Here is a 24966-nt window from a genome sequence, read left to right as displayed (position 1 = left end):
TGATGACCTTTTGGACACAGGGATGACTATTAATCCAACTAAGGCACTCGGTCCCCTCTGCTGCTCAGGCTGTAAAGGCCAAAAGCTCTAAACCCTTCAGAGATCAGAGGAGAAATAATCTGAGTGTCCCAAGACTTTCTGAAAATAGGAAATACAAACTAAAGTTTTAGACTATAAAAATAAATTTCAGCTTTTCTAAAACACTGCACACTTCCCCAATGTTTCCATCTTGGTATAATTAATATTAATTCAAATTACGTATGTGAAGCCTTCAATAACAAATCAGGAGCCAGCAAGACATGGTTTGCAGACCAAATCCAGAGGACCATCTGCTTCTGTAAACTTTGTTTACCAAAACACAGCCATGCTCATTCATTTACATACTGTCTGCATCTGCTTTTGCAATATGATGGCAGAGCTGAGTAGCTGCAACAGAGACTGTATGGCACATCGAGCCTAAAATAAGTACTATTTGGTCCTTTACAGAACAAGACTGTCAACTCCTAGTTTAAACTATACCAGGCACAACACAGAGCTGATAAATGCCATCTGTTGGCTCACACCAAGAAAATAAAATCAAATGGTTTTCACTTCACTTTATCCTTCTTTTAGTTCTTTAAGTTGCAGTCAGTCCAAAACTGGTGAAGGACAGAAGCATTACTGGAACACTAGGATGAGGAACTTTTTCACTGCTCATCAGCACATATCATCATATAAACAAGGGGTCATAACCTCTTTCTTTTGTATCATAGGCTTCCTTGATAACATACTGAAAGGTATAGATTTTCCCCCTAGAAAAATGTACAACTACATACATTTTAAAAATGAGCAAATGATTTGGGAATGTTCAGACTCTTATGTCCAAATATATTACCTCGGGGAGAATTTTTACCTAAAGAATAGACGTAAACCAACAGTTCTTTCAATAGTGCACTTCAGTGTATTTCCCCACATGACTTTTAAATTCACTTAAAACCAAGTCAGTGATTAGACAGGGATAATAACACACAATTTTCAAATGGAAAGAAACTCACTCTCTCTTTTTCTCCACCCCAACTCTTTCCCCTTCCAAATTAATAAGAAGATTTTCACTTCTAAGTGCATATATGTAACTCTTGCAAATGTCTTCCTTAGAATAATCTTTAGTAACATCATGTGGAATGTATAATCCACTCAAATTGCGTATACCTCACTGTTGACTTCCTGAAGTACTTTCATCAGATCTTTTGCAATATAAGATGGGCAACTATATACACAATAAAGTAGGTTTTTCAAAGTTTCAGACAACTTCTGATGAGATTTCAGTTTCTTTTCTCTCTGTAGTTCCTCAAACAAAGTAGCCAAATCCTAGGATACGAAAAAGAAAATTGGATAAAAAAAGGATTAAGGAACTACAAAGGGTGCATGTACTAATTATGGAAGATTCTTTCCCCAATGATGAGACATGGCTCAAAATTTTTCATCTCACCTTGAAACCTTAATAGGAAGGTTATCAATTAGTTAGCTTACCATCTCAGTTAGCTTACCATCAAAAGACAAACACTGCTCTGTTAGCTGATGAAAGGATAGCAGAATGGAAATATGACAGCTATCTTTTTAAAATGCAGCAAGAAAGATTTGCAGACATTGACATCAGTTTCTAAATTCAATGATTTAGTAGATCAAACTCTCTGCAAAGCAAAATGTCAAGAAAGGGGCAAACTGTTCATGTGCACACACAGGCACGTGCACACTCAAACCTTCTTTGCTAATGAGTTTACCTGAACAACGTAGGTGGCATCTGAGGTGATCTCCTCTGCTTTGGGAACCAAATGATCTATTACCAGATGAAACTGGGATGCCACTCCACTGAGGGCCTGCAGACAGTGAACGGCAGCCCTACGGACTTCTTTTACTGGGCTTCCCAAATTAATGAGTAGAGATGTTACCACTAAAACCAAAGGGAAAAAAATTTAAGGAACAATTTAAAAAATTTAACCAGTACAAAATTTAAATAGTACCAAAGGGTATAAGATGAAAAGTTTTCCTACCAAATCAAGCTCCCTCTCCAAAGACTATTCACTGTGTAATTGTTTACAAGTCTAGAAAAATGTTAGACATACACTAGTGTATTCTTCTGAAAATATGCAAATGAGAGCATAGTACATATACCCTATTCTGCACCAACTGCTATCACATCTCAATGTATTTGGAAGTATTTTCCATATAAGTACACACACATCTAAATCAAATTATCCTTTCAAAATCATATAGCTCTCTGTTGTATTTCACATATTTTTAAAACCAGTACCTTACTGGTGAAAGTTTAGGTTGTTTCTAGTCTTTTGGCTTTAAAACCGCTGCAACAAACTCATGTGTATATACATCCTTGCAAAGTATGCAGAGTACCCATTTGTGCATCATGCTTTGTGAGTGTTTTGTCCTGAATTGACATTTGAAAAGGACATTCTTTTACCAACAGAGGACAGTCACACAACACAAAAGACATCTGAGAGACCCATGCAGCCATACACTTGAAGGAAGAGGTGCTGGACCCCTGGGAGGAAGTAGAAGGAGGTAAAGGGATCTCCTCTCCCTGCCTGGCAGCAACCAAGGGCATGGGACCATGCAAGCTTGAGAAAAGGCGGTGGGGGCAACTCTCCATGGGAACACCTTCACTCTCCAAGTTCCCTCACAGCCCGTGGGAAGGCCCCACACAGAGGTGGCTAAGCTATAGTGGGGGTTTCATCAATTCAGCACCCCAGGAGAGCAGATAGCAGGGGCAGAGCGAGAATGCCCCTGGAAGTGGGCACGAAGAAAGCACACCTCCCCTCCACCCCTGCCTGGCAGTCCAGCTCAGCCCGTCAGCCAGAGTACCTGCACATATGTTAGAAAAGCAGAAGCTATGAACAAGCGAGCTGGAAATGGCAGAGGGGCCCTGTCAGCATACATTCTAAGGATAGGCACAGACACCAGGGATTGCTGCAGGCTGAGAATACACAGCTCATGACCCACCCTCAGTAGCAGCAGGTGGAATGTGTGACCAGATACTACTAGTATATGAAGGCACAAATCCACGCCATCAAACAGTATGGAGATATATATTAATACTTGAGACGAGAAGGAAAATGACAAGCACCCAGAAATCAATCCTGAAGGCACATTTACAATCTAAATGACAGATAATTGAAAACAGCTATCATAAAAAAACTCAACAAGTTACAAGCAAATACAGACACAGTTTAATGAAATCAGGAGCAAAATTAATGAACAGACGGAATCCTTCACAAAAGAGATTGAAACTATAAAGAAAAACCAATCAGAAATGTTGGAGATGAAAAACACGATGGATGAGATAGATAAAAATCCAGAATCCCTAAATAACAGAGCTGATATCATGGAGGACAGAATTAGCAGTCTGGAGGACAGACATATAGAAATGATTCAGATGGAGGAGAGAGAACTAAGACTAAAATGAAATGAAGAAATTCTCCGAGAAATATCTGACTCAATTAGGAAATGCAACAGAAGTATTATAGGTATTCCAGAGAGAGAAGAGGAGAATGGATCAGAGAGCTTGTTCAAAGTAATAGCTGAGAACTCTCAAACCTATGGAAGAAGCTGGAAATACATGTAAAAGAAGCTAAGAGAACTCCTAAATACATCAATGTAAAAAGACCTTCAAGGCATATAGTAATGAAACTAGCAAAAGTAAATGACAAAGAAAAAATATTAAGGGCAGCGAGGCAGAAGAAAATAAGCTACAAGGGAAACCCCGTCAGGCTTTCAGCGAATTTCTCAGCAGAAACCTTACAGGCTAGGAGAGAGTGGAATGATACATTCAAAATTCTGAAAGACAAAAACTTTCAGCCAATACTCTATCCAGCAAAAATATCCTTCAGATATGAAAGAGAAATAAAAACTTCCCCAGATAAAGAAAAGCTAAGGGAGTTCATTGCCACAAGAACCTCCCCTACAAGAAATGATCAAGAAGGCCCTCATACCTGACAAAACAAAAGAAAGGGTTTACAAAGCCTTGAGCAAGAAGATAAATAGGCAGACGAAATCAGAAAATTGCAGCTCTCTATCAGAACAGGTTACCAAACACTTAATTATAACATTAAAGATAAAGGGAAGGAAAACATCAAAAATAAATGTAATCTTACCATTTTAACCACAAACTCACAACACAAGATGGAATAAGTTGTGACAACAGTAACTTAAAAGGGGGAATAGAAAAGGGATGGAATCAGCTTAGACTAAGGAAATAAGAGGTTATCAGAAAATGGACTATCTCATTTATGACATTTTTTATACAAACCTCATGAAAACCACTAAACAAATGATCAGAACAGAGACACAAATGACAAATAGTGAGAAAACCATCATAGAGAACTACCAGACTGAATTGCTAGTCCAAAATACATGGGAAAAGATATAAGGGAAATACAGAACAATTGGAAAACAAGTGATAAAACGGGAGCATTAAGCCCTCATGTATCAATAATCACTCTAAATGTAAATGAACTGAATTCTCCAACCAAAAGACACAGAGTGGCAGGACGTATTAAAAAACAAGACCCAACAATATGCTGTCTCCAGGAAACACATTTGAGCTCTAAAAACAAACACAGGCTCAGAGTGAAGACAATACTCCAAACTAATGGCAAACGAAAGCAGGTGTTGCCATACTTATACCAGACAAAGCAGACTTCAAGATAAAACAGGGAACGAGAGACAAAGACAGGCAGTATATAGCGATAAAAGGCACACTCCACCAAGAAGACATAACACTTATAAATATATATGCACCCAACACAGGAGCAACAAAGTACATAAAGCAACTGTTAACAAACCAAAAGGAGGTATTAACAACAACACAATAATAGTAGGGGACCTTAACACCCTGCTTACATCAATGGATAGATCATCCAGACAGAAAGTCAACAAGGAAATAGTGGATTTAAATGAAAAAGTAGACCAGATGGACTTAATAGATATATATAGAGCACTCCCTCCAAAAACACCAGAATACACACTCTTCTCAAGTGCACATGGAATATTCTCAAGGATAGAACATATGTTGGGCAACAAGGCAAGCCTCAATAAATTTAAGAAGATTAAAATCATATAAAGGATATTTTCTGACCAGAATGCTAGGAAACTAGAAATCAACTACAAGAAAAAAGCTGGGAAAGGGACAAATGTGGAGACTAAACATGCTACTGAACAACCAATGGATTACTGAAGAAATTAAAGGAGAAATTAAAAAATATCTGGAGACAAAGGAAAATGAAAATACACCATACCAACTCACATGGGAGGTAGCAAAAGAGGTCTTACAAGAGAAATTCATAGCAATACCTTCACAAAAAATCTCAAATAAGCAATCGTAAACTACACCTAACAGAAAATTCATAGCAACACCTTCACAAAAAAATCTCAAATAAGCAATCGTAAAATACACCTAACAGAATTAGAAAAAGAAGAACAAATAAAGCCCAAGGTCAGCAGAAGGAGGAAAATAATAAAAATTAGAGCAGAAGTAAATGAAATTGAAACAACAACAACAAAAAAACAGTAGAAAGGATCAATGAAACAAACAGCTGGTTCTCTGAGAAGATAAACAAAAATGACAAACCCTTAGCCAGACTCAGAAAAAAAGGGGGACGGCTCAAAGAAATAAAATTAGAAATGAGAGAGGAGAAGTTACAATGGATACGACAGAAATACAAAAGATAAGAAAATACTATGAAAAACTATATGCCAATAAACTGCAAAACCTAGAAAAAAATGGATAAATTCATAGATTCATACAACCTCCCAAAACTGAATCAAGAAGAAACAGAGAATCTGAATAGAAAAATCACAAATAAAGAGATTGAAACAGTCATTAAAAACCTCCCAAAAAATAAAAGTCCAGGACCAGATGGCTTCTCTGGAGAATTCTACCAAACATTCAAAGAACATTTAATACCTATCCTTCTCAAGCTATTCCAAAAAGCTGAAGAAGATGGAACACTTCCTAACACATTTTACGACGCCAAGATCATCCTGATCCCAAAGCCAGACAGGGACAACACAAAGAAGGAAAATTACAGTCCAATATCGCTGACGAACATAGATGTAAAAATCCCCAAGAAAATACTGGCAAACCAAATACAGTAATACATTAAAAAGACCATACACCACGATCAAGTGGGATTTATACCAGGGATGCAGGGATGGTTCAACATCCACAAATCAATGTGATACACCACATTAACAAAATGAGAAATGAAAACCACATGATCATCTCTATAGACACAGAGAAATCACTTGACAAGATCCAACATCCATTTATGATAAAAACTCTCAATAAAATGGGTATAGAAGGAAAGTACCTCAACATAATAAAGGTCATATATGACAAACCCACAGCCAACATCATATTCAATGGGGAAACTGAAAGCCATCCCTCTGAGAAGAGGAACAAGACAAGGGTACCCACTCTTGCCACTCTTATTCAACAGAGTACTGGAGGTTTTCGCCACAGCAATTAGGCAAGAAAAAGAAATAAAAGGTATCCAAATAGGCAATGAACAAGTGAAACTCTCACTGTTTCTAGATGATGATTCTATATATAGAAAACCCTAAAGAACCCACCAAGAAAGTTTTAGAAATAATAAATGAATATGGTCAAGTTGCAGGATACAAAATCAACATACAAAAATCAGTTGCGTTTCAATACACCAACAACAAAGTAGCAGAAAGAGAAATTAAGAACACAATCACATTTACAATTGCAACAAAAAGAAGAAAATACCTAGGAATAAGCTTAACCAAAGAGGTGAAAGACCTGTACACTGAAAATTATAAAACATTGTTGAAAGAAATAGAAGGCACAAAGAAATGGTAAGATAATAGTTAAAATGTCCATAGTTCCAAGAGCAATCTACAATTCAATGCAATCCCTATCAAAGTTCCAATGACATTTTTCACAGAAATAGAACAGAGAATCCTAAAATTTACATGGAACAACAAAAGACCTCGAACAGCCAAAGCAATCCTGAGAAAAAAGAACAAAGCTGAAGGAATCACACTCCCTGATTTCAAGATACACTACAAAGCTATAGTAATCAAAACAGCACAGTACTGGTACAAAAACAGACACAAAGATCAATGGAACAGAATGGAGAGCCCAGAAATAAACCCATACAGCTATGGGCAGCTAATTTTCAACAAGGGAGCCAAGAACATACAATGGAGAAAGCAAAGTCTCTTCAGTAAATAGTGTTGGGAAGACTGGACAACCACATGCAAAAGAATGAAAGTAGACCATTACCTTACACCAAATACAAAAATTAACTCAAAATGGTTTAAAGACTTGAATGTAAGACCTGAAACCATGAAACATCTAGAAGAAACACAGTCAGTATGCTCTTCGACATCGGTCTTAGCAGCATATTTTCAAGTAACATGTCTGAGTGGGCAAGAGAAACAAGAGAAAAAGTAAACAAATGGGACTACATCAAACTAAAAAGCTCTGCATAGCAAAGGAAACCATCAAAAAAAGGAAAAGACAACCTAACGACTGGGAGAAGATATTTGCTAAGAATGTATATCATAAGGGGTTAATATCCAAAATATATAAAGAACTCATACACCTCAACAACAAAAAACCTGACAACCCAATTAAAAAATGGGCAAAAGATCTGAACAGACATTTCTCCAAACATGATATACAGATCGCCAAAAGGCATGTTCAATATCACTAATTACCAGGGAAATGCAAATCAAAACTACAATCAGATATCACCTCACACCCATCAGAATGGCTATAATTAACAAGACAGGAAATAACGAGTGTTGGAGAGGATGTGGAGAAAAGGGAACCGTCATACACTGCTGCTGGGAGTGCAACCTGGTGCAGCGACTTTGGAAAACAGTATGGAGATTCCTCAGAAAATTAAGAATAGAACTACCCTATGATCCAGCTATTCTACTGCTGGGAATTTATCCGAAGAACATGAAAACACAAAAACATAAAGATACATGCACCCCTATGTTCATCACAGCATTATTCACAATAGCCAAGACTTGGAAGCAACCTAGGTACCCAGCAAGGGATGAATGGATAATAAAGATGTGATATATATATATACACAATGGAATACTACCCAGCCATAAGAAATGATGAAATTCGGCCATTTCTGACAACATGGATGGAGCTTGAGGGTACTATGAGCAAAATAACTCAGAGGGAGAAAGTTAAATACTGTATGATGCCACTCATAAATAGAAGATAAAAGCAACAACAAACAAATACATAGAGACAGAGACTGGATTGGTGGTTACCAGAGGGGAAGGGGGGAGGGAGGAGGGCAAAAGGGGTGATTAGGCACATGCGTATGGTGACGGAGAGTAAGTAATCTTTGGGTGATAAACATGGTCTAATCTACACAGATATCGAAACAATGTTGTACACCTGAAATTTATATAATGTTATAAATCAATGTTACTGCAATAAAAAATTTAAAAAAGAAAAAACTTTCTAAAAAGTAAATCCACCTGAAATAGGGACTGCTACTTTATAGTAAGTGTAGAGAAACAATTACATTCATGGTATTTTATTTTTCAAGTAAAACTTTAAATTGTTTCTTTACCTTACATTTTACAAAAGTTTGGTTACAACTGTAATTATGTGCTCTTTCAAGGAGCTAATAAAAGATAAACATTGAGAAATTGTTCTGGGAAAAGTGTACGGTCATTCACTTTGCTTTCACAGAATACATATAAAGAGTGATTTTGGAATTGAAAAAATAATCAAGAACATCTTCAAATTTCCCAAGGGCCATTCTTATTCCTGACACTAAAGTCATTCCATCATCCTCATCTACTTTCTCATTTTCAATCACTATAGGGTCTAATTTTGCCAGATATTCTTATTTGCCAACAGCTTTGCAAGTCGATCCACTTTTCAATATCATATTCATCAACTTCATGAAATTCTTTTGCAAAATTTGCAATTCTACTTTATAAAAAATAGAAATTTTATTTTTTTAGTGTTTCGTGAGTAGGTGCCCAACCTGAAAATGACTTACACCTGATAAAAGAGATAAATCCAGGAGGATTGAGTGGAGACCCATTTTATAAGTAGTCAATTGACTGCTGAATTGTATTATGATGGTTTGGCTTTCCTATATAACCCTGTAACTGCTGAAGCTCAGGAAATGAATAGTTGGATATTAATAACCCATGACTAACCATCTGCTATTTCTATTATTTGTTTTGGTGAGATTTTACAATTGACATTCATATCTTAAAAGCAATACTTAGATGTAATCAGAAATAGTTGGGAAAGAGAGAGAGAGTGCACACTATTTAAAAAAAAAATTAACAAAAGAAATTCTCCAAACTACACCCTTCATACACTACATATAGAGAAAGCATTAACAGTTTGTCATGACAGAAGATAACAATGCCACTTGCAATACCTGGAGAAGCTATGGATGCCAGTTTGTGTTTATATTGTGCCTTCTGAGAAGAGAGCATCGCACAACCTATATAAAGAGCTTGAGTCTGCAGCACTGTTTCCACGCTGTAGTTAAGTGGATTTGAAAGGCTAGAACCATAGGTCCATAAAACAGAAAAGAACCTGAATAACTGAAAAACATCTTCTAGATGTACCTAAATTGAAAAAAAAGAAGATAGTGAAGTTTAACTTTCACTCATACACAGCAGTTCCAAATCCTCTGTTCACTAGTACAATTACAGAAAACAATTTATTGCAATGTTTTGCTTTGTCTAGTCACTTAAAATTATTCTACACTTGGTATTTTAACCAACTGAGAAGAATGTAAATGAATCCAGAGGACTGATATCCAAAGGACTCACCATAATTTTGCATTTGAACACATTTAACAAAAAAAGAAAGAGGACACTAAGCAGAAAACCAATACAAGAGTGATGCTGGGGAAGTCTCATTAAGAAAGTACTTCAGAGATGTAGTGAGCAACGTCAACTGTGTTAAATGTCGCCAAGAGGGCAAGTAAGACAAGAACAAAGAACTGGCCATTGGACCTGACAACATGGAGGTCACTGGTGCTGTGATGAACTTTCTCAACTGAGTGACTTTGCATATCCTAAATCATCTCTCTAAACATCAGTTTCTCTTTGGTAATGGCATCAATCAAACAAACAGATTGACTGGGCTGATGTGATGATTAAATATATTACAGGCCTAACACATTAGTAGGCATGCAGCAATGTTAGTCTCTGTCCAACTTTCTGATTGGTGTCATGATTACAGTACTGCTTAATAGGGCCCATGTTTATTATCTCATACTCTTCACTATTTGTCTACTTCTGTTTTCATTAAAAACTGTTATTACTGAAATAATCTGCAATATCTTCTAAAAGGGAAGAGTATGCCTGAAAAACATGAGCCCAGTACCTTTATGAAAAGTTTCATCAGAACTCTGAAATGAATGGCATCAGCACCACTGAGTATCATCTCAAAGAGCCCAATAAGCAAGTGCAGATAGTCTCTGCTGTCTTCTTTCAGTTGTTCAGGGTTCCACCAAATGTCATCTATGTGAACACGAAGAGAAAGGGAAACGATGAACGAACTTATGTGGACACACTGCTGGGAACTTTTCACTCAAGACAAAAAACAGTCGTGGAGTCAATAATCCAGTTTTCCAGAATATCACATTCAAAAGAGTCACACCTTGTCCTACCTTTGGGAAAAGATTTAGGAGCCTTTAGTGCATGAATAAAGTTTTTCAGTGAAAAGACGAGTAAAACTGAGTCCTCCACAGCAATCCTCTGGGCAGTGTTGAGCTGTTCTATGTAATTTGCCCACAGCTCCACTGGAATTCCTCTGTCCATCATCAGCTCAAAATGCCATTCTGAGGGGATTTCCTGAATTGGTAAAGGAATCGAAAACAGCACAAATTGAAAGGGGTTCTGCACATGGGTTATATAGGTGGACTGCAATGGATATATGACTGAGCAATATGCAAAATTTTGTCTACATGTGCATTTAGCAGGGGAGAGGATTAATAGCTTTAATCAGATTTTTAAAGAGGTCTAACCACTCTTCACAAGAAAAGACATAAGTAAGTTAACCATGGCTTCATTTTATCTATGTTTCTGAAAACATCATTCCTAAAAACAAATGTTATTCACATAAATTATGTTTCTTAAATGGCACATTTCTAAAAAGAAAGATAAGGAGTTGGATTTCTGCAAGATCTTTAAAGGGACTTTCCTCATTTCACATTTTTACTGCTAATCTGAAGCAAGTACGTGGTAAAATCTGCAAACTTGCAGATGTACTAAACAAATAGCAAAATGTCAAGGTGTTTAGAAATAACGCTGCAAATGCCAAAGCATGAGAAAAGTGCAGGAACATAACAATGAGACTGCGTACAGGCAAGGGGAGGGTAATAACTTGGAAGGAAAATAATCCAAAGCGAGACTTCTAAGATAATGTCTTTAGTGAGGGATTTCATGGGCTCAATGTGCTGCTACAGCCGAAAAGATGCTCATGACTCCCAGAAATGGTATTCAACATAAAACAATGTTATCTAGGTATACATAAAACACTCAATTTGTCCACACTTTTAACAGTGGGAAGAAATACAGTTCAGGTTACCACACTTTACAAAAGATAATAAAGAACGAAGAGCCTATCTAGGCTACTTGTTAGAATACGAAGATTCATTCTTCTTAAGTTTACACAATTTTAGCACACAATGGCTATGACCAGAACTTGCAAAATCATGAGGGTAAACGTAAATGTGAAAAAGATGTGATTTGTTTAGCAAATCCTATAATGAGGAGCCTCTGAAGTTTGGAGGACAAACAAAAACAAAATACTATCACATATAGCAAATGTTAAAAGAAGTAATATTATTACCTTAAGATGTGGTACTAGGTTAAACATAAACAACTGAAACAGCCTCCTTATTAATACTGTCAGAGACAAGAGCAGCTGGCAAAATCCAAATCTAACATAATATTAAAATAATACAAAAGATCTATTTTTAGTAGACAATAGAATGAAGTAATATTTCATTTAAGCACTAACATATCTAGCGAATTCTTCATCACAAGATGTAGTTAAGTATAGCTTGCAAAATTATGCAACAAAGATGATACAGGGAAGAGTCAACCAGCAGAGACAAAACATTACAACCCCGAACTTCTAGGATTCAATTAAATTTTCTGCAAAAGGAAGAGAGCGCCTCATTCACTACCTACTGCTACCCAACGCCGCTCCACATTTCACCCCTAGGATCCAAAGACTCAGCATTACAGCCTCCGATCTTCAGTTCTGCTGTGATGACCAGGCCAGGCTGTGACTACTCAACGTCCCTTCCTCCAGACACTGTGCACTCCTTACCACTGCAGTGATGACACTTTCGAGCTTCCTTATTTTTTTCTGCAATAAACTGAAGACTCTTATCGCAAACGGAAAGTGAGTTTCTTTTAAAGATGAACAGCAAGAGACAAGCACAGACATGATCACGTGAAAAGTCACTTTCTGTTTCAGGTTGAAGGACTCCTTTTCTCCAACGCTTATTAAATCCTCCACCTTGAAAAATAAACATACTCCATTATCGGTAGCTCTTGGTTTGCATAAAACAATTTTCTCTACTTCAGGCCTATCTAGATACTATGTGTTTTACATTTAAAGTGAGATGACAAATGTAAAGCCTTAAACAAGTAGTAAGCACTGATTTCTAAGTAATTATAAACATAAATAATTTCAAAACTTCTAAAGAACATAATTGCACTTCCTAACCTGATGTTTTTAAATTACACACGTAACACCTTCACAAAGGTTTGTTTACTAAGGCAAAAGAAATTTTCTCCTCTTTTAGCTTATATTTTGCTATTTTAACAAAAAGTATGACTTCAATATTTTAAATGAGAGGAAAAATGGAAGTTGAAAAAGTACACATTCTCACTGGTCCAATATAAAACCACAAGGGAAAAAATTAAATTATGTAAAATGTTAAAGATTTTCAAACAATCTGCGGAATATACTAAACAATACTATCCATGTTTAAAGCAAAGTACTCAAGAATGCAAAACATTTTTAAAAAGAAGAACAATCTAGTAAAGCATACACTGAGAATCTACTAAGATTATGGGAAGGAAATCTTGAGGGCGGACCTGAACAGCAAACCTACCATCTTTAACATTGAAGAAGGGTCCCCCGAATTTATATTCTCAGCCAGCAACTCAATCATCTTCTGATTTGCTACACCAATTAGTTTTCCTGACTTGGTGCTTTTAATCACATTTTCAAGAGCTGTTAAAAAAAGAAAGAATTGAACACCAGAGGCCCCTCGTGGCACCAAGACTCACGTAAAGAATCATGTAGAGTAAGGAATTTAGGCAAAATTTTTACAATTTCCCTATGAAGGTTTGCTTTTTATTTTTCCTTTTATCCAATTCTGATCAGCTAGCTTCCTTTTCAATGTGTACTTTATATGTTAACAAAAAGTTGTAAAATTTTGCTGGCATATAACAAACATAATTTCAAATAATAATTATAGCCAATTTTAAATTGTAGTTATCTTCTTTATAAAGTGTTACCTGTTCACTGTTTCTAAAAAAAAAACACCTGAATTTCTTACCTTCTTTCCAGCCTCTTAACATAGGATGCAGAGAGCAAATTCCTGATTTTGATAAATGTATCGCGATTTTCATCTCAGCAGATTCCATATCATCATTGTCGATGATCATAAATGGCAACAGATGCACCACCACCTGATTTGACAACTGATCATTTTCACTCAGTATCTCTTCTTTAATTAGTATGTCTGCTGCTATCTCAAGTACCTTGTACCTAAAACATATGTAAACACATTTGGTTGAGAGACACCCCAGAGACTTCAATTCAGCAAGAAATCATCATTACATTATCCAGCTCAACCGACATCATCCTGGTCTCCTTACCAAACACAGCATTCAGAGACACCAAAACATCACTTAAAATCCATGCTAATCAAGGAGTTATTTGGGACAGTAATTTTAAATTAACTTTGTCAAATCTTTTTTTCTGAGAAATCATTAGGTTAACTAGAACACGAAACATAATATCACACTCTGTCTCAACTCCACAAGAAATCAGATTCACTCATAAGTTCAAAAAACATTATCTGAACACATAATATGTGCTAAGAACTAACTATGATAGGTACAAAAATCTGTAAGACATGCTCTCATCCACTAAGTATAGTCATTTTTCCCATGCAAAAAGTTTAGGTGCCAAAAATAAAATAACCAGAACTCAGCAAATACTACAGAAAGGTATTGTGTGCCTCTGAGCTTAATTTTTGTTTAATATATTTGTATTTGTTTTTAATTATAAACTGGTATCTTAGCCTTGTAAAAAAAAATCAAACTAGGATTATATAAAGTAGAAAATTAAAGCTCCTGCCCGGGGCCGGCCCGGTGGTGCATCAGTTAAGTTCGCATGTTTTGCTTCAGGGGGCTGGGGTTTGCTGGTTCGGATCCCAGGTGTAGACATGGCACGCTATGCCGTGGTAGGCATCCCACATATAAAGTAGAGGAAGATGGGCACGGATGTTAGCTCAGGGCCAGTCTTCCTCAGCAAACAGAGGAGGACTGGCAGTAGATGTTAGCTCAGGGCTAATCTTCCTCAAAAAAAAAAAAAAAAAAAAAAAGCTCCTTCCCATTCTATTTTCCAGATTTCAGTGTTATATCATACATTATATACTACTTTTTCCATTTTATTAAGAAAAATTTCAAACATACAGAATAGTATAATGAGCCCATACAAACTCAAATAAATTACTTTTATAGAGCAAGAATGTTACATTAAGATCCATTCCACTACCATGACCAAAGGGTCACACAACTAAATTGTAAATTGCAAAAATGTAAAAAAAATCAAAGTGAACTTGATTTAAGAATTCATCAATTCAAAATAGTATGAGGGGAAATGAATACATACCATCCCCTATTTTTTGAAAGTTCTGCTCTTCGAAAGAGATTCAGAAGATTTGAAATGGTCGCTTCTGAACTAAAGTGTTGTTTGAAAATCTAGAGGGGAAAAAAATATCCATGAGTAAATTTTTACTTGCTTCAAATACATATGGTGCTTGTTACATGAACTTTAAAAATAATGAATTATAAAGAACTTATCTCCCACGAATTCTAGTATAATTTCAAAGTTTTAAGAAAGCAATTTCTTAAAAGTGGCATTTATGAGCCAATTTGCCATGATCCCGAAGTACTTATTTACTACTAACAAAAATTCACAAAGCACTTTTCCATTTTGAAGAACTTCCCTATATATAAAATTGCGCAGTCTAATTACTCCCATGAGCTTTCCCCGAGGCTTAAGTCTGTGGTCTCCAGAGATCAAATATCTCCAAAAATATTCCTGCCTAAAGCAAAGAATCATGAGAGAAGGGCAAGAAAATATTTACAAACAAAACGTGCATTTCAAAGAACAACAAATTCACTCACCTCAAAAGCACTTATGGCCGATAAAACAACATCTATACTGTCATCACCTAATCGGGTTAAAACAGCTTCTTTTATGAAAGACTCATCGATACTCTCCTGAGCAAGAGAAAAAAAATACTAATTTAGATGTTGCCAAAACCTCTTAAGACTTTACACTAGAAAGAAAGCATAGTTTTGTGAAAAGCAGACCAGAACATCCATCAAGGAACAGAATCTGCCCTGGATGTGAACTCAAACACCAGGCACACTTGCATTCAATCAGATAATCTCTAAAGGTCCTTTTTATTTATTTATTTATATTTTTTTGCTGAGAAACATTCACCCTGAGCTAACGTCTGTGCTAATCCTCCTCTATTTTGTATGCAGGTTGCCATCACAGCATGGCCACCAACAAGTGGTGTAGGCCCACATCTGCAAACCAAACCTGGGCTGCCAAAGTGGAGCATGCCAAAATTAACCACCAGGCCACAGGGCTGGCCCCTAAAGGTCCTTTTTAGATGAATAATTATTTGGTACAAACATTTCCCAGGGGCCAGCCCGGTGGCGCAGCGGTTAAGTGCGCATGTTCCACTTCTCGGCAGTCCAGGGTTTGCTGGTTCAGATCCCGGGTGTGGACATGGCACCGCTTGGCAAAAGCCATGCTGTGGTAGGCGTCCCACATATAAAGCAGAGGAAGATGGGCATGGATGCTAGCTCAGGGCCAGTCTTCCTCAGTGAAAGAGAAGGACTGGCAGGAGTTAGCTCAGGGCTAATCTTCCTCAAAACAAACAAACAAACAAAAACATTTACCAGTTTCCACCGAAAATATTATAAAATATGTAGAATCAAAATATAATTTTTTCATTAAAAAGTTCATCTTGCTAAAATGAGAGCCCAGATACTGAGAGCGCGTAGACTAAAGAAGCAGAACGTCCAGGTCTAATCCTAGCTCTAGCATTTCCCAGCTGACCTCGAGCAAGTTACTGAACCTTTCTAGGCCTCACTACAGTCATGTGTCGCTTAACGACAGGGATTTGTTCTGAGAAATGCCTTGTTAGGCCATTTCTCATTGTGTGAACATCACAGAGTGTACTTACACAAACCTAGATGTTACAGCCTACTACACACCTAGGCTATCTGGTACTAATCTTAGGGGACCACTATCATATATGTGGTCCATCCCTGACCGAAGTGTCATTATGCAGCACAAGACTGTATTCTCATCTATAAAACAGGGCTAATAACAGTACCTACCTCAAAAGGTTGTTACAGGATTAAATAATACATGTCAGTGCTTAGAACAGTGTCCTACACATAGTAAGTACTACTAGACGTTAGTTGTTATCATCATCAAGATTTTTACAATAAAGACATGCACTGAGAAGCCAGTCTTCCAAAAAAATCCTATTTTTTTAAGTAACAAAAGAAAATAGAGCATATAAACATTCACAGTAACAGAAAACTAAGACTGCTAATTAACCTGAATATATGTCCCTACTCGCAGGTGATGAAAACTAAATAATCCTACAGAAAAAATACAGGTCACTCTGTTGAGAGAGAAAACTAAAATCCCTAGAATTCATAAAACTGAAGTCAAAGTTTCATGTATCAAATGCCACCAAAATTTTCTCAAGAGCTAACAAGTAGCCAAATATCCCAATCTGGAATTCTAGAATAGAACCTAAGACCTATCACTGATGGAGAAGGGAAAATGAAATCAAAGCATGCAAAGAAAGACAACCGCAATTATAATACTGAAGCCTGTGTCAAATGTATACAGCGCCCTTCCCTGAAAAACCAACCAGAACCAGAGGATGGGGAGGAAGGGATTAAGAGTAAAAGAAGGAAGGATAAGAACAGCTTCAGGAATATTAGGAGATTCCAGGAATCCCTTTCTTATTCCAGGCACTGAAATCTTCCTCTTATAACAAACACCTGTAAGCAATGAGTTTAATTATCCAACAAATCAGTAACGCGAACCTATCAGCAATCTGTGAAAGAAACCTAGAAACCTAATTCATGCCACATTGGAAATGAATTAAATAAAGCAGTATTTTTCAAATTTGAGTACTACATCAACCATTTAAAAAAAAAAATTCTTAGAGACCCTAATGTGGCTTTTATTATTTATATACCAATTTAAAAATTAAGTATACCTCCTTAAAAATACAGAAAAATAACAGAAAAATATTAAAAATATAAAACAAAGTTTGTAAGTCAAATATTTAAAAAACCCTGTAAAACCAGTAAAATTCAAATTGAGATGAATTCAATGTAGCTGAAATTAAATCCCACTTATAATTTGAATCTGGTTTTAATTGCCATGACAAAAATTCTACAGAATGCTTATACCACCATGTACTACGAGGAAACTAAACTCTACCACCACTCTTCTTTAGTCCAGAAATTTTCCAGATATGCAAATAGTAGTACATAAGATGATTTTAGACACTATACAGATGAACATTCCTGTTTTAATTATAGTAACTGTAGTAAAATGTATATACAATTAGCACTTCAAATCCATGATTTGAAGGCTATGTAAAAAAATGAGTCTATCTAAAAGTAACTAAAGAAAAATTGTAAGAAAATAATATGAGTGGCGAGCTAATATTGCAAAAATTGTGAAGGGACTGCTTGAATAACTAAAGTTCAGAAAGTACCACTCTTTGAATCACTGCAAAGTCTTTGTAAAATATCATTTTGGTATAAAGGCATTGTTTACAAATTAAGTCAGCCTCTGTACTTACTATTTCGAGCCACCAAAATTTTAAACACAAACACAACTGTAGGTACTGAAATCATGGAACAGTTCTCCAAGAGCAACCATGCTCACGTCCTCAAATACGCTGTTAAACTTCAGACTATCAAAAGCAAACTTCAAAACTGAAAGATTCTCAGATAATTTGTGAACCTCTATAAATTGATCTATAAATTCCAGTTTGAAAAACACTGAACTGAAAAGCTAAACTAATAATCTGCAATGTGGAAGCATATGAAAACAGTTGTTCTTAGGGCATACACAGGTTAACATGGCGGCTATTGGTATGTAAGGTCCTAAATCTTTGTCTAGTATACTCCCATCTGCTTTATTCAGCTTCTCTCTATAATTCCACAATATAGATTCTAATTGGTAGCTTCAATTTCTTATTCTAGATTTATACTGTTCATCTTAAGGATAAAAACATCACAAACGAAAGTGATCTGACACAAACCTTTGATGTTTTCATGATATTTTTCAGATGATTAATGGCCAGAAGTCTCACGGGAGCAAGCGGATGATTCAGACTGAGCATCAAGGAGGTATCAGAATCTGCTAAGAACTATAGGATTCATCACAATTACCACAGGATTTCACCATTAAACCGCAGCCGCACATGATCAAGAACAAAAATCAGAGAAAACCACTCCAAACTACCCAACATATTCATTAACAACCGTCTAATTTCAGAAACCAAAATGTAAAGCAAAATCTTTGTCTCCAGAACATGGTATGAGTTAAAACAGATGAAAAAAATTGTTATTGTTAATGTGGTGATTTCATGTACACCTGTGTCTATATGTAGGTTTAACTTGGTGAAGTAATTCTTCTTTTTCCTTTCTTTTAAAGATTGGCACCTGTGCTAACAACTGTTGCCAATCTTCTTTTTCTTTCCCCCCTCTGCTTTTTCTCCCCCAATCCCCCCAGTACATAGTTGTATATTTTCAGTTGTGGGTCCTCCTAGTTGTGGCGTGTGGGTTGCCACCTCAACGTGGCCTGATGAGTGGTGCCATGTCGGCACCCAGGATCCGAACCGGCGAAACCCTGGGCCACCGAAGATGGAGTGCTCGAACTTAACCACTCGGCCACGGGACCAGCCCCTGAAGTAATTCTAGGAAGTAATTTTATAGCATTTATGTATATCTGATTCCAAAGCGAAAAGCTTCTAAGACAAATCACTATATTAGCACCTAAATGAAAATATAAATTTAAGAAATTGATCATTAAAGACAGATTACAATTCATATAAATGATACAACGGTGACATTCAAATTAGTGACAATTTACTTCATTTATGTAATTAGACTAAGAAGGAAGTCTGTCTATCAACCTAAGACTGGGAAATGAAATACCAATAAAGATGAAAGTCTAATTTTGGAAGAGAAAAATCAAAACAATCATATTTCTTTTCAAAATATTTATTTTCAAGGCTAATTATAAGAACTGCTTAAATGTCTAACTTCTAGTATGAAGATTTACGGTGAGTCACCAGAAAACTCCTGAAGTTCTAACATGATCATGAGATAAAAATCCACCTCTCTTTTCCTAATCGATGATTAAACAGCTATATGTGGCTAGTGAGTACTGCGCTGGAAAGTGCAGATACAGGAGAACCAGAAACCTAAGCGAGGCCCCCTTTTGGTGATTGCTAACTGAGATCATATATACAATTTCCAAACAATATTTCTTCTGAAATAAGTATCACATCCACTTGTTTAAATTACGGTACCTTTCTCCAATTATTCAATTCCTCCCTCACAGCCCTACTTTAGGTAACTAGCAAACTGTTGAAAATCTCATTTCTCCCTGAAACTTTCCAAAGAGAGGAATGAAGGAGCAAATTTCCTTCTGGAGCTCTTTAAATAACCGCAAATATACTCCTAAGTGTGATAATTCCCCTGAAGAAAAACTTACCTGATATTTTCCTCCACTTATAGAAAGAGAGATAAATTGGTGAAAAATCTCTTGTTTTTTTAGGTCTGTAATTTCCTTTAGGCGTTCCTCTAACACAACATCCAATGTTCTGGGATATCTGGGAAGAAATTAAAGAGTTAACTTATTATTCTTAATAAAGTAATTAACTACACACACCATACAGGTATAAAAGAAAGACACAAATAAAATTTTAAAAATTACTGAGACTGAGACTTAAAATTTTAATAAACAGTATATGTAAAACCAAATGATACTGATCAAGTTTGTTACTATGAGCATTCCAACATCAAAAGTCTCTCTAGAAAAATTATACCCTCTACAGTCCCCACACAACTCTTACTTTCTCTTATATTTCAAATATATTTAAATCCTATATCTGTCCCTTCCTGAGGAGGGAAAAAATAAAGACAGTCACTTTACAATTCAGTCACTACATTAAGATGTGACTTGTGAATCATCTGTTTATAAAACAAGAGGTACACATTAAAAAAACGCACAAACACACACACGACTTACTTGCTTTCTAAAAGTCTGATAAGGGGAAGAAACTGTTCATTAAGCAAAGATACTTTATTAGGATCAATTCCTTCCTGTGAACTGTATGAAATATACTCTTCAAAAAGAAGGCTGCAAAACAAAACAAGTATCAGCAGACATGAGAGTTACGATTTATTGAGTACCTATTATGTTTTGGGTGCTTCGGGAATATGACCTGTAACTGTCATACTTCTACAGAGTAGAAACTATCCTTATTTTAGAGATACAAAACTAGGGCCAAGGGGTCTTATAATTTGCCTGAGGTCAAATCAGAACAGCAACAACAGCTAACACTTAGTGCTCACTACTGTGACATAAAAAGTAGAACAGGGCTTTCAACCCCGGTCTAATTCCAGAGCCCAAGCTCTCAACAGTGCTTCAGGTGTTTACTCTCATTTAATTCACAAGCCAACCCTGTGAGCAAGGGGCACAATGACATACACCAGCAGACAGGTACCCGCCCAATTTTACACAACAGCAAAACCAGATCCAGGCAGTCCGACCTTCAGAACTCACTACTCTGCTCTCCTGGAAACGACAGAAGCAGGATTCAAACCTAGGTGTGACTGCAATGCCCATGTGCTTTCCACTGTATCAAGGTGCCCAGTAAGTAAGAAAAGAAAACGGAAGGCTGAACTACCTTTACAGAGAGGGAAGAAATAATAAATAATCTAACTTCACACCAACCCTCAGTATTAAGTTTCTAATTGATATTTACTGAATGCCAACTGGGATGTACTGTTTTAGGCATTTTGGTCCATTTATTCACAGGAAACTCTAAACAGCCACAAATTACATGTAGCTATAACCCAAATTTAGCTTATCAACTTTATACAATCATGTATAAACACCAAAAACAAGAGAAATTACTTTTTTTCTATTGCCACAGTTATTGGACTAAGTACTTACAATTAATAAAATGATATAGACAAAGCAAGATATAAATTATAAAGGGATACTGGAAAACTGACAACCAACCCCAAAAAGTATATAAGCCACAAAAATACAAATCAAAAGCATGTCAAAAATAATAGCTTACCTAGCCAACAAATGGTCTAGATTGTTCTTCAGTGATATATTTCTAAGTATAGCTTCTAAGTGTCTCCTGTAGATTTCACCATCCAACCCTTCAGTTTCTTCTCCTTAGTATACAACAAATTAAAATCGATTGGGGAAAATTTCTTTGCATGCTTACACTATTGCATTTATTTATAGCAGATATTCTTTCTAGATAACTCACTTTAAAACATATACATTGATATCAAGCTTTTTACCTAGTTCAAAAGTGTACTCCACCTATTTAGTCTTTTACATTTTTCAAAGCATTTCTGTATATACTACCCTCATTTATTCTTTACCTGAAGTTCTCTATATTTTTAGAAACAAGTATTATCATGCCAATCTCATGAATCAAACACAAGTCAAAAAAACACAGCCTTTCCCCAGGTCCCAATACAAGTGGTCAAGTTGGGACCCAAACCTAGATCTCAATAAACTACATCTGAAAATAAGCTAAACTTTCATCTTACTACCTCCTTACTCAACCAACAGCTGTCATCTACTCCAGATTTGCTATAAATATATGAATCAGAGTTGGCCCTGCCTTCAAAGACTGGGATCGCATTACCCATTGCCAACAGAATAGAAAAAATATCCTTTCATTTATGCTAGTTATGCTTCCAAAATGCATGTTCAAACCAAGATTTGGTTAAGCACACCTTATTTTCCAATAGACTGACATAATTTTAGAGATGTCTTTTTTAGGATGTCTTTTTTTTTTTTTTTGAGGAAGATTAGCCCTGAGCTAACATTGGCTGCCAATCCTCCTCTTTTTGCTGAGGAAGACTGGCCCTGAGCTAACATCCGTGCCCACCTTCCTCTACTTTATACGTGGGATGTCTACCACACCATGGCTTGCCAAACGGTGCCATGTCCGCACCCAGGATCCGAACCGGTGAACCCCAGGACGCTGAAGTGGAATGTGTGAACTTAACTGCTGTGCCCCAGGATGTATTTCTTAATTCAAGTAGCAATAGGACCAAGTATTTCTTTGTTGTCTTTGTGTAGTTATTGAAGGGTAAAAAACACATAATGTAAACAATCAATCTTTTGGCTTTTTTTTTAACTTGGATTTTTATACATGAGATTTTCTTGGTCCTACATTTTCAATGACTCAAGGAAGAAAAGCTTTTTGGCAACTGGGTATTGTGAACGAATCACTGACGTTCATTATATATCTAAATGAGAAGGGAAAGTTTTACTTGATAACATATTTTAATTGTTTTAAAATAATTCCATAGTCTTTTTCAGGCAGAGACTGTTTAAGAACACATATTTTTAAAAAAATAGAATTCTGAGCATTTCACTCAATTAACAAGGATCTCTCTTCAACTAACTTGCTCCCCACCCCAAATGTTTTTCACATAAGAAAAATAGACAAATTACGCAAAAGCAATTGAATAGTAGAAACTTGAAGTATCTTAAAGCTATTAACAAAGGTATGGTTCCTATTTTGAGAGAATCAAATCTTAGAAAATAAGTTTCTGGACACAAAATGTAAAACCACATACCTGTAACATGATTAATGATGGAGACAACCAGATGCGGAAGCATGTATCGCAGAAGAGGACTGATGTCATATATTTCAGAAATCCCATGAAGTATTGTAATAAGATGAGGAACATTACACAAGTGAGGAAACGGCCTTTGAAGAAGCAGGTATGTAAGATTATGACTTTACAAGTTAGACAATGAATGGCAATTTAAAAAAATAGCATAAAATTTATCTTATAAAAAAATTATTCAAAATAATCTCATTCATCTCTAATTATTATTTCTCAATTGTACGTACTTTTTCCCAAGGCTCTCTGGCTTCTGCCTCTGCAGGAGCACTATCAAGCAACCTAATCCATCCTTGATCAAAGAGGGAATTTTGGTCAACGTTTTGATGATCTGTGAAGCCAATGAATTAACGAAGGTATCTTCCATTGTCACTTTCACAGAAATCTGACATATTATCATGTACGTTGCAGCTCTATAATCTGGTAAAGATGATTTCAGTCCCTAAATATTTTTAAAAATATAAGGGAAAATGATAAACTATATTATTTCATTCTACTTAAAACGTTGCTTTACCTTGAAAAATTAGAAACATCATAAACTAGAAATTAATAGAACCTAATTCACACTGAGAGTCAACCTCTCCTCAGGAGTGAAAAATCAAGATGTTGACCCTTTCTCCCTAGCAGACATGGAGATGACAAGTCTCCTGGATGAGAGAAGGATCTCAGTAGGTCTCCCAACTCACACATCCACTAGACATCCTAACAGTACCTCTGTGGGGAATCTGGAAGGTGGGAGGCAACAAGGCACTTGGGAAGAAGAAACATTAGACACAGAAATCAATGCAAAAGGAATGATAAAAGAGCCTTTGCCTTGAAGAGATTTTCTAATCCATCCTCCTTCCAGTGAGGTCACAAGATGGCCAAGAAGATAGATCTGGTATACAGTGGCAGGTCAAATAGCCTTATTCTTAAGGAGCCCTAATTAAGATCCTAATTAACTCTGGTAAGTTTTTAAGACAAAAGAAGTTATTTTTTACCTAAAAATTAAATCTCATCAACCATCTGAAATAAACTGTCAGTTTTAAAACATTTACGTCTAAGCGAAATTTTCAAAAGCAAGAAAATTCCTTTAAGTACAAATTAATCTACTTTACACACGAGCAGGGCCAACCTTTTGGATATATGGAAACAGCTTGGCGACTATATTGTCTGATATGTCCTTAGCAGTCACCAGAGCAGACACGATGGTAGAAGCATAAAAAGTTAAAAGCACCCTCAACTGAGCTGAGCTCCCAGGATACTCAGCAAAAACCTGGAACAACAAACACAAACACATTTAAGAGTGAAAGACCAAGTATAAAAATGTTTATAGCTCTCGACTACATCAGGCTGACATTTTAAAATTTTTTTGTTCTTTTTCAGGGAAGATTTGCCCTAAGCTAACATCTGTTGCCAATCTTCCTCCTTTTTTTTTTTCCTGCCTCCTCCACCCCGCCAAACCCACAGTACACAGCTGTGCATAGTTCTAAGTTCTCCCAGTTCTATGTGAGCCGCACCCCCAGCATGGTTACCAACAGACAAGTGGTGTGGTTCTGCACCCAGAAACCAAACCGAGGCTGCCGAAGTGAAGCACACTGAACTTTAACTGCTAGGCCATCAGGGCTGGCTCTTGACATTTTAATTTTTACCATATGAAACTTTAAATAAATAACAAAT

The 24966-nt window shown here is 36.3% G+C and overlaps 1 protein-coding gene across 1 annotated transcript in view; it reads right to left on the bottom strand.

Annotated features, from left to right (window-relative positions):
- The window catches only part of HEATR1 (HEAT repeat containing 1), a 52363-nt gene that overhangs the window by 20852 nt on the left and 6545 nt on the right, over positions 1 to 24966 (bottom strand). Inside the window, exons 6-22 of the mRNA XM_008528898.2 lie at positions 24422 to 24562; positions 23538 to 23749; positions 23257 to 23390; positions 21726 to 21828; positions 20666 to 20776; positions 20129 to 20246; positions 18669 to 18776; positions 15475 to 15570; positions 14957 to 15045; positions 13614 to 13825; positions 13164 to 13285; positions 12371 to 12562; positions 10701 to 10884; positions 10415 to 10551; positions 9456 to 9648; positions 1761 to 1930; positions 1189 to 1347 (exon numbers count right to left, since the gene is read on the bottom strand). Coding sequence (XP_008527120.2) covers positions 1189 to 1347; positions 1761 to 1930; positions 9456 to 9648; positions 10415 to 10551; positions 10701 to 10884; positions 12371 to 12562; positions 13164 to 13285; positions 13614 to 13825; positions 14957 to 15045; positions 15475 to 15570; positions 18669 to 18776; positions 20129 to 20246; positions 20666 to 20776; positions 21726 to 21828; positions 23257 to 23390; positions 23538 to 23749; positions 24422 to 24562 — 2481 coding nt within the window. The remainder of the gene's footprint in view (positions 1 to 1188; positions 1348 to 1760; positions 1931 to 9455; positions 9649 to 10414; positions 10552 to 10700; positions 10885 to 12370; positions 12563 to 13163; positions 13286 to 13613; positions 13826 to 14956; positions 15046 to 15474; positions 15571 to 18668; positions 18777 to 20128; positions 20247 to 20665; positions 20777 to 21725; positions 21829 to 23256; positions 23391 to 23537; positions 23750 to 24421; positions 24563 to 24966) is intronic.

Source organism: Equus przewalskii, chromosome 1, assembly GCF_037783145.1.
Source record: "Equus przewalskii isolate Varuska chromosome 1, EquPr2, whole genome shotgun sequence".
Classification (NCBI taxonomy): domain Eukaryota; kingdom Metazoa; phylum Chordata; class Mammalia; order Perissodactyla; family Equidae; genus Equus; species Equus przewalskii.
This window is presented reverse-complemented; position numbering and strand designations above follow the sequence as displayed.